At 41.1% G+C, this 10,677-nt stretch overlaps 1 protein-coding gene across 2 annotated transcripts; it reads right to left on the minus strand.

Moving 5' to 3' along the window:
- Positions 1 to 1,511: 1,511 nt before the first annotated feature.
- Positions 1,512 to 9,170, minus strand: GID8 (GID complex subunit 8 homolog). Of its 2 annotated transcripts, XR_014318605.1 has the most exons (6): positions 9,056 to 9,170; positions 7,754 to 7,883; positions 6,381 to 6,577; positions 5,654 to 5,851; positions 2,374 to 5,325; positions 1,512 to 1,980 (listed from the first exon to the last, which is right to left on the minus strand). XR_014318605.1 is itself a non-coding variant. In XM_082773173.1 (5 exons), exons 2-5 carry the CDS (start codon positions 7,869 to 7,871, stop codon positions 5,152 to 5,154), a joined length of 687 nt encoding a protein of 228 aa, XP_082629299.1. In that variant the 5' UTR covers positions 7,872 to 7,883; positions 9,056 to 9,170; the 3' UTR covers positions 1,512 to 5,151. The 2 variants fall into 2 exon arrangements, 1 of the variants encoding a protein (XP_082629299.1); XM_082773173.1 differs by having other exon boundaries at positions 1,512 to 5,325.
- Positions 9,171 to 10,677: the final 1,507 nt, after the last annotated feature.

Raw genomic sequence — 10,677 nt, forward strand, 5'->3', positions numbered from 1 at the left:
CACAGATAAAATCTTGTACCCATACTTGAGTTACTATGTTAAGTCACATCTCAATAGGATGCACACACATCCAACACTGACACTGCAACGTTGGCTTATTAACTTGCTAAAATTATGATTGAATTTGGAAACTGAGTGTCAAAGTTTTCTGTATTTGTACTCTTGCACTTCCTCCCTTCTGCTTAACATCATGTCTTCCATCAAAAGGCTGACTAATTTGTTTCTAATGTAAAGATCTAATTTTATTTTCAAAAATAGCTGGAGTTAGAAAATGTGTTTGAGTGTAAAATTAACACCCATTTTCTAACATCCACCACATGCACATAAAACGTTTAAGAAGTAAAAAAAAACCACGTTATTCTTTTCACTGCTTCATAACTTTCTGGAAGTGAACTTCCCATCAGGCTGATTAAATAGCAAATGGAAATAATGCACTAGACACGTGCTGACTTCAGAAAATAATCTTACTCAAGAACACAATCGCCCCTAGTTTTTTCTGCGTTCAGCTTTATCTGTCCAAAGACTAAATCAAACAAATGATTATTTGGTTAGCATTCAAGCAGATATTTACTATGGCTGAACTTCACCCACACAATGGCTGTATTATGTGGATATTTTATGAAGTTGAGCACAAACCACGATGCAGTTATGTATTTCTGAGAGGATATGAGAAGAGAAATAGGTTTACACATTCCATAAAAGACAACTGTTTCTTGAAAGAATGGTCTGACTGCAGCTTGAAAGAGCCCTGCTATGTATGAGCAGTTTTAACATAACTTATTCCCAATCCAAGGAAAATGCAGGTGGTTTCTAGTGCCAAACAACAGAAATTTGCAAAATTGCTGCGGACAGCTACATGCTGAAAAATAAGCAGAATATGAGAGAAGTTGACAAAAGGGAGATGTTTTTTAAACGAACAGCAGCTCCCGTGCAGAAATTCGTCCAGGTGGTTGTAAGGTTGAAGTATGTTATCAGAATTCCAGCTTAGCACATGGAGCATAAAAAAAGCACAGGATTTTCTGCTTCTGAAGTGCCTGAAGGTAGCTGTGTGTAGCCCACCTATACTTTGGCCAACCTTGTCCTCAATTTCATAATATGAAAGCCAGAGGGGAGAAAAAGAAAAGAAGTAGGTTCTAGTGCTAAAATGTTGATCGTGAAATGCAAATCCTTCTGAGGGTCCTGTTTGTATGCTTTGGGTTTTGTCCCTATACAGCTGTGCAAGTAATGTGAACTACCTGACAAGCAGGGCTGGGGACAGACAGCTTTGCTCGTGAATTCTACTGTGCCCTTGTCATTAAGAACTTTATGGCAGGAACTAATACTGACCAGTTGCTTCTAGATGTAGATCTACAGTGCAGGTCAGAACCCATCACAACTTTCTGTAGTGCAAAGGGAGATGTAGGGCAATGTATTCCTCGTTATCATTTTATATTCAGTGAAGTATCCGAAGGATGCTTTCAGCTGCTGACAACAGGAGGCCTGGCAACCCGTGAAGATAAGACACAGAGGGATCACACTCCAACTCAATTTAATAAGCTTCATAATGAACTTGGACAGAAAATGGTTTGAAATAAGTTGAGCAACACTCATCTACTAGTCAAGGAATTTTTAAGTAATGCTTTTAAGCTTATATTCAAGCATACAAAGCATAAATTTTACAAATTAAAAACAATAAAATCACCCTAGAATAATGTAATGGCTTCCCCTATATGTACAAGGAGTGGAAAGGAGACGGAATTATTTCCAGGTCATTTCACAGATTTTTAATGCTACATAAGTGCTCTCCACACTCATTTCAATTTTTCTTTTAGTGTGGGTGGAAGGAGCAGAAAGTGTTTCAATGAAATCATCTTAAGACTGAGAGAGGTACTTCACCTGGTTTCAAGCTCTGTACGTTTGCCTCTTCAAAAGTCTTGAGAGGAAATGCTTTACTTAAAATTCTGCTGTTAGGTTTCTGCGCAACAGCCCCAGGTTTTCCAGCTAGATAAAATTAAACAGTTCAGTAAGTATTTCTCAGAAAGTACTGCCAGTACTTCATCTTCATGGAAACCCATTATCCACAACCTTTTACAAATCACTCCATTGTACAACAGAAGCAACCAGAGTTTAGCTTAGATTTGACAGGCAGAAAAGAAACATGGTAACAGCCAAGAGACAGTCATTAGGGAGGCGATAGGTTTTGGAGAAGGAGTGAGATTCGTAGCCTAATCAAAACACACTTGATATAAAGTCTTTTTGCAGAGGCATATAAGACAAAATATTTTACAATCCAACTTTGTTATGTTCATAGCATTAACGAAAAAAAAATCTTACTTTCTATCAACAAAGGAAAGGCTGGGGGAAGAATGAGTGTAGTGTGCCACATTTAATTACCAGATTTGTTTGCCACCTTCGTGTTTGGAACAAATCTTCATACAAAAGTTAGTCTCGTATTCTCAGTTCTAAATTAAGTGAAACAAAATATGTATTTTTACACTAAAGCAAACTGATCAAAGTGGCATTTAATAGTATTTGTTAAAGTGGTTATCTAACAAAAATGGGTTAACAAAATCCCATTCATTAGTAGTCACCAAATAAGACATTTCTCATGCATATGACAAAAGTTCATTCGTGTACTGACAGAGGTCTGTTTACTGTGTACAATATTTCCATAAATTATAATATGTTTCACAGCCCCTACCATTCAAGAATATTTCAAACAGATTATATATTATATTTGTATATGCAAACTATTTTATATACACTAATATAAAGATCCTTAGAAGTACCATTATGACTACCTTTATGCTTTCTCTAAAATGCATAGCTTTCGAATATTTTCTTGCAGTTACCAAAAACTTTACAGATTAAAGCTGCTTATCAATGTGGCATGTTCATAAAAACAAAGTGAAATAGTTCTATACTAATTTTATATTAAACTCCTTAAAAAACATGTTTATTTTTAATGGAAAAAAAACAAGCTAGTGAAAATTCAAGTACTCTACGCTCAATCTCTGCCCAAATACTATATGAAATTAATGTAGCGTTCTAGAAGTACAGTGAACTTCTCAACCAGGACTGTAATACTGCATTTCTCATGGAGAAAAATGCTAGTCATGCCACAAAAACGCACCACTTTCCACTTCATCCGGGAGAAGCTTTAGATGACATTTAGTAAACGAGTGTCAGAATGGAGGAAAAGCTGATCAGTTATATGTGAAGAAAATAGAGCTATTCCAGTTTTGTTTCTGCAGTTTGTTATTAAACAAAGTTACATTAACCATACAGTTTCTCACAAACTAAAAGTTATACATGGTTTTCAGACATCAACCGACTGGAAAAAGCCAAAAAAATAAAAAAAAAGAGAGAGAGAGAGAATACAACTGTTAAAATTTTGGTGTTAGAATAACCAGTCTGGGTGAAGGAAAGCCAGACTGCTGTTGTAGTTGGGGGGTAACTGATAGCTTGTTTGTTGTGTGTCAATTTCAAGACCTCCATGCCACAAATGCCTTAAAAGTGCAGAACGAAACTATCAGTAATAAATGAGAACAAATCATTTTGTTATATCCATCATCTAGCTTAACCTTGGTGCCCTGCATCTCTAATAGCTGCTTAACAAACAATGGTTTCCCCCCACAAAATATAGCTACACAAGTAAACAGTGTTCACAGTAATGCAATCAGTAACAGGTTTTGTTAGTTTCCATAAATCAGGTGTATCTGCAAAGCTTTATACAGTTTAATGCATAAGTATTCCAGTAAAATTAAGTGAAAACTAAGTTTCATTCTACAGGGTAATATCTACGGTACTAGACTAGATTATGTACAGTATGGGACTGGTATGACAACTGCCAGTGTTTCGTGATGTTAAGCTGCTTCACCCATCAGATCGGTCTTTGTTCAGCAAATCTTTAATAACTTGATATACGGACCTAAAAATCTAGAGATCAATTTGGCAAGATTAGTGCTTTCTACCACCGGTTGTATACCAGTGAACAGTGCTGTAAAATTAAGTCGACCTGAACATCCCATACCCAGAAGATTACAATTTGTTGACTTGAAAGTCTGGACTTCACATGTAAAACGTTAAAACTATAATCCTAACTGGAGTGAGGACAGTCAGTAAACAAAGTAATACAGGTGAAGATGAACTGCATCTCTTCAGAAAGGTACGGAAGAATGGAGAAAATGGAAACTTCGGTCTTTAAAGACAGCCCTGCTCCCCTCAAGGCATAAAAATAGCCCAAGTAGCTCTAAAACTACGATTCTTATTCAGCAAGCATAAAGGCAGATCCTGCACAAGATGATACATCAGAGGCTTCAATGAGCATCTCTCCCCCTGCTTCATTTCCTAGCACACCTTTTAGCTTACAAAAATCCAGCGGCTGTCAAAGCTTTGGTAGCCTGCTGGAATCACTGCAGTGCCTACAGCTGCAAATTCAACACAGTGGGGGAAAGGTCCCTGTCTGAAAAACTCTCAAACACCTCTGTGGGCCATTTTGGTCATTCGTGAAAATTAAGAAAGAACTTGCTTCCAACAATACTCCTCGTGAAAAAGATGGGTCACTGATCCATTATGAACATAGCTCTCACCATATAAAGCACCAAAAATTCAGAAACAAGGAAAAAAAAAGTCCTTAAATTAAGATTTACAAGTTTGTACACTATTTCCTAGGCAAAAGGTTGAACTTACTGCAAAGTTTATAGATGAAAACTTGACCAGTTACTTTTAAGGGGAATGTATATCTGGCTATAACTTAAAGGTAGAAAATATTCACTGTTCTATATACATATTTCAAACAGGAGACAGATAAACGTAACTGAATAGTTGCCAATATAACTCCATGTTAACTCACTGGCCACTAAACTAGGCATCAGTAGCCAATTAGAAAGCTTGTGTTTTGTACTTTTAAAAATGCTATTTTTCCTGTCTTCTTTACTTGTTTTTTTAAAAATGTATTATAGTGCATAGCCTAAGTCAGACTTTCAGAGATACAGCGCCTTTCAATGCAGTTTTTGCAGCATTTAAAAGGGACTTTTCTCCCTTCAAATTAGATGTTCATTGAAAAATCTGAATTGAGTGCTGTACTGTAGTAAAAATATTTCAGTCACAGACTGATATAAATGTATACTGTGCAGTACTATGATTGTTTGATGTCCATCTGCACACATTTTACTTGGGTTCTTCAATCGTCCCCTTGCTGAGGTCTGTCATTTTGGGATATTTCACCTTCTTCTGGTCTAGCTCATTCTGAGCCCACAGTAGTAGTTTCAGTAATTTTGCCAACTTGGGCGTTGATTCACGATTTTCATAGTCTAGAACAGCTTGATTAACCTCACTCCAAACCTGGAAAAGAAATACTGGAGTTTAGCAGTAGTTTTCCTACGATTAACATTGGTAATGTCACACAGACATTGATAACGTCACACACGGCTCGTTGGTTCCTCAGAACACAGCCTCGACAAAGCTCCATATGCTAAAAGCCTGGAGAAAATAAGGGAGAGAGCCAAACAGTTGATTACAATAACATCAGTTTTGTGAATCCTGCTTAAGAAATACTTCTGTTCTTTTGCACGCTGCTACGTACATTTTTCTAAACACTTCAAAAATATTTGGACATCATTTTTAGCAAAAACAAATAAAAGATATCAACTTTGCTTCAAGAAAATACTACCTTCTGTCGCTGCATCATGTTCAGCAAGTCTCCAAATGGCGATTCTTCGGGATTATCGAAGGCGAGCAAAGCCAACGTACGCTCCATTTCTGTCAGGCATTCCCGGCTCTCCTCGCCTTGCTCTGCTAATTGGGTCTGAGCAAATTCTAGAGCTGCTTCTGTCTCACGCTGCCGAATCAGTTCAATCAAATGCTGTTGCTACATACAAAAAAAAAAAAAAAAAGAAGCATAGGCATATTGTCTAAACAAATACACAGTTCTCAGTATTTCAAGACAATAATCTTCAGTCATTAGCATGTAATTTGAGACAAATGCTCACACTTAATTTGTCAGTTTAAAGTTAATTCTAAATGCGTTAAGATGAGAAACAACTGAATTGTTAACAAAATCTACTGGAAAAGGTAACTTGATGCTTTCAAGTTATATGTTTTGGAAACATGTTACTAAAGGAACTACAAGAAATTCAGATTAGTGATAATTCTGAGGTTGGTAGATCACAGACCATTCTGGCTGTTAGATATTTTCATGTTACTAATTAATTGCATATGATAGTTACTGCACCACGCCACAAAGTTTCCCACTGCTACAAAATGATGCCAAGAACAATCAGTTTAAGCTGCACCCACATTCAGCCACAAACCCTTAACATAGTCCTAAAAGTCAAACTATTTTTTCCAGTCCTTCAGCAACCTCTAAAACAAAATTAAAGTTTGCCACCTGTCCTTACCTGCAAATGAAAGTAAAGGTATCTGTTCGTATCTAACAATTCTGGATGGAGGCTGTTTATTAATGCAATGGCTTCTTGAATCTGTCCTTTCAATATCATTTCTCGTATTTTTATTCTTTCATCAAGAGTCTCTAAATCAACACTGGGTTCAATTCCAGACTCCATTCGAAACTTCTCAGCCGCTTCCTTAAAGCCCTCTGAAATAGAAACATTTTACGTATAAAACCAGTTTCATCAAACAACTTAAAAAAAAAACAGCTTAAATTGAAAGATTTCAGTATTGCTCATGTATTTTTGTGATTTAAATAGGAATTCTGAACTTCTGAAAAATTATTTTTTGTATCTTTATTTATGTAGGTATCTAATCCAACACGCATCTAGCGGTACACACCTAGTTCATTAACTCAAGTGCCCTCATTCTCTAAGGATGTGTGCCAGATGTATTCCAATACTTCTTAACTTTAAAGCTTTAATAGAGCAGTGTAATTATTCCAAAATGGGCTCACATTTTCAAGATTTGGGTGGTTTTGCTTCTCCCTCTATCCCATTCACGTTTATACAATTTTACTAAGAACAGACAGGAAAATAAAATCAATTTTGCTTTTCTAAAAAAATGCAGCGTTAGTATGAGAAAAAGTTGTAACATCTATTCTAAACCTTAAGTTATGCTTTCATACACACAGAAATGATTTAGCATACTTTACTGGGCCACTAAGATGCTCTTCCCTCATCCCAGAAACTCCAGCCATGCACCAACGTAAACAGGGGTGTAGATCAGATATAAATGCCTCCACCCTGGTATAGCTTACTCTGATGGCATGCATCATAATTGCTAGGGACAACTTCCAAGAGTTTTTGATTGCTTAAAGAATGAAGTAAGGCTATGTGCTGAAGGGCTTAGTATTTTTGGACTCAACTATTTTGAGAACAGTGCTCTTTCAGAGTCTTTCTAGACAGTTAAAGTTTGCTTCTGACGGCTGCTCTGTGCAGATTTTAAAGTGCTTTTTAACAACAGCAACGTCTTGAACTGTTTTAATTGCACAAAAAAAAGTTACCGTACAAAAGTGGGTCATTTTTGTTAACAGAATTCCAAAAAATATTTTTTTAAAATCTTTCAGCACAAGAATTAAGGTTAGCAAGTGTAATTTCTATTGCATGATATCTGCTAAGTCTCTGATTTAGTATATTTAAGTCAGCGTCCACTTAAGGTGAGCAGCTGTATGTGTCACTAAGAGAAACCATGAGCAGTCACTGAAACTTTAAAGTCCTTAACTTCACTCTATGTAGTAACTTATTCTAACCAAAAATAATCTGTCCTGATAAAATAAACAGCATGCATTTAAGAGCCTCCCAGCACTACTGCTCATTGTTACCTGTCACAAGGTAGTTCATGATAAGGCGGTTCATGTCTGCTCTCTGAATATGCAAGTTATTAAGCTTTTCCATCCATTCATCTTTCGTGATTTCATCAGGTTTTTCTGCATAACTCATCCTGGACTCTTACTATAAAGAAAAAAAAAGCGTTTCATTTAGCACAATTCAATTAAAAGCAAGTTTAATGTATACACTGTGCTACTACTATCTTTATATCTTCCTTATGAGATCTTTTAAATTAACAATCCAAAAGACATCCTTTTATCTCAAACCACTTTTACATTTTTCTCCTCCATTTTCCTGCACATTGACACCTACGAGTCAGTTTCTAAGGCTGCTTTCATCCATCACCAGAACGCAAAATTTTAATACCATTTTCTTGTGCTTACTCTTAATTCCAGTCCAAGCAAACCTTGTATATAAGTTTTATACAGGACACACAACGCCATGATGTAGCACTAATAAACCATGGTTTATACAGAAAGTTTCTAGCAAACCTCTAAAGCAAAACTTATGTAAAATACATTTACTCTGAAGTTTTCAACAGAACTCGAACTAGTTAGGTATGTATATTACATGACTACAAAACAGCACACGGTAATTTATCCAATGTACAACAGAAAAACTTAATACTAAGCGTGGCTGTTCCCAAAAGTACCCCGTCAATACCAATAAATTATCTCCTAGCATTTTCCTTGACTCCACGTTTTCCAGACTTGGAATCAAAGCGCTTTTCTAAATCGCGAGCCGGCGTTTCGCTATTTCTACCTCCCAGCCACTACGACAGGGGCGGCGAAAGGGGGAGGAGAAGGCGGCGACAACAACAGCAACAGGCACCCGATGGCTCCCGGGCAGCCAGGAGCGGCAGGGCGCGCTCCCAGCCCGGCTCCTTCCCCACACGGTCCCCTGCTCCCAAACCGCCCCCGCAGCCCCAACGCCCCCCCGGGACAGCGCCAGGTGGCACCCAAATGCCCCCGGAGCGGCACAGCACCCCTGGGCCCGCTCTCTACAACCAAACAGCGGGAGAACGCGGCTCCGAGATCCCCCCACAGCCACAGCCACAGCCCCGTCCCCTCAGAGCCCCCTCAGGGTCCCCTCAGGGCCCCTCGGCCTCCCCTTTCCCTCATCCCACACCCACCCCAGCGCTGCCCCCCGCGGCCCGGCCCTCCCAGGGCCCAGCCCAGCGGAACACCCGGCCTCGCCAGCTCCAAGCCCGGCGCCTCCCCCTCGCCCACCCGCGGCCTCCCGCCGAGCTGAGGGGCCCGGGGGAAGGCGCGGAGCCGCCGCCGCCGCCATCTTACCGCGCGCCGCGCTCCGGCACCACCGCGGGCCCCGCCGCCGCCTCCGCCAGGCCGCGCCGCGCGCCGCGCTCTCTCGCGAGAACTCGCGCTCTCTCGCGAGAGCTCCCCCCCTCTCCGCCAATCAGCGCCCCGAGAGGTGCGGGAGAGCGCAACCAGAGAGACGCCCGGCGGGGTGGTAGGACCATAGAGATGAGCTGAGGTGGGGCGGCTCGGTACCATAGAGAGGGAGGGAGAGTCCGCCAGGGTTACCATAGAGGCGGGCGGCTGAGCGCGGTCGCAAGATGGCCGCCGGCCGCCTGAGGCACCTTTTGAGGGGGGCGAAGCGAGCGCGCTGTGAGCGCGGTGGAGGCGGCGGGGCCAGGCCTCGTCTGCTCCCTGCCTGCCCTCAGCAGGCTCCATGCTTCCTTCACCAGCTGCTTTGTCACTCTTTTTCCTCTCAGGCACTCTAGTTCCTGTCACATTGCAGCCCCTGTGGGACAGGGACACCATAGCTGTAGCTACAGCCTCTGGCAGAGGCGGCAACATCAAATCATTAAAAAGTCACTGATCGTGTCCCTGCTCTGGTGCTGTGCAAGGAACTGCTATGCAGACACAGCGGGCATCACACCAGCAGCCTTTTCAGCACAGTTGTTCTTGAGCTGTGACTGGCACATGCTGACTGTTTGAGCCCTGACTGCTGCCCAGTTGGCCCTAACGATTTCCAGGATAATTCAAATGGAAATGGGTCTTGTACAGGTCACAGCCTGGTATGTTAATGTAAAGCTCCACCAATTTCCAGTTACGATGCAATGCTGGGCTGTGAACTGTAGTAGCTGAGGGCTCTGATTTACAATCTCTGTCAAAGTTCATATAGGCTGCTTGGGAGAATTAATAAACTCCCTGCAGCTAGATCCAACAGAGTTTGAGAATCAAGGCACTCCATGGAAAAAGACATTAAAACGCTACAAGTTATATATTTCACAGAATCGTCTGGGTGGGAAGAGACCTCCAAGATCACCAAGTCCAACTTCTAACCTAACACTAACCAGTCCTCCACTAAACCATATCCCTAAACTCTACATCTAAATGTCTTTTAAAGACCTCCAGGGATGGTGACTCCACCACTGCCCTGGGCAGCCCATTCCAATGCCTCACAACCCTTTCAGTAAAGAAGTTCTTCCTAATATCCAACCTAAACTCCCCTGGCACAACTTTAGCCCATTCCCCCTCATCCTGTCACCAGGCACGTGGAAGAATAAACCAACCCCACCTTGCTACAGCCTCCTTTGAGGTACCTATAGAGAGCGATAAGGTCGCCCCTGAGCCTCCTTTTCTCCAAGCTGAACAAACCCAGCTCCCTCAGCCACTCCTCGTAGGACTTGTTCTCCAGGCCCCTCACCAGCTTTGTTGCCCTTCTCTGGACTCTCTCAAACACCTCGATGTCCTTCTTGTAGCGAGGGGACCAAAACTGAACACAGTACTCGAGGTGCGGCCTCACCAGAGCCAAATACAGGGGGACAATCACCTCCCTGGTCCTGCTGGCCACACTGCTTCTTATGCAAGCCAGGATGCTGTTGGCCTTCTTGGCCACCTGAGCATATTGCTGCTTCATATTCAGCCAACCAATATTTAAATAGAAAACT

This window comes from Aythya marila (assembly GCF_965140915.1).
Source record: "Aythya marila genome assembly, chromosome: 16".
Taxonomy (NCBI): domain Eukaryota; kingdom Metazoa; phylum Chordata; class Aves; order Anseriformes; family Anatidae; genus Aythya; species Aythya marila.

What these genes read in the sequence shown, in the direction of transcription:
- GID8 (XM_082773173.1), bottom strand. Translation starts at nt 7,871, where the DNA reads ATGAGTTATGCAGAAAAACCTGATGAAATCACGAAAGATGAATGGATG. An exon ending in ACCTTTACTTTCATTTGCAG is followed by an intron (nt 5,852 to 6,380) that starts GTAAGGACAGGT and finishes TTTTGTATGTAG; the next exon opens with CAACAGCATTTGATTGAACT. An exon ending in ACATGATGCAGCGACAGAAG is followed by an intron (nt 5,326 to 5,653) that starts GTAGTATTTTCT and finishes TTTCTTTTCCAG; the next exon opens with GTTTGGAGTGAGGTTAATCA.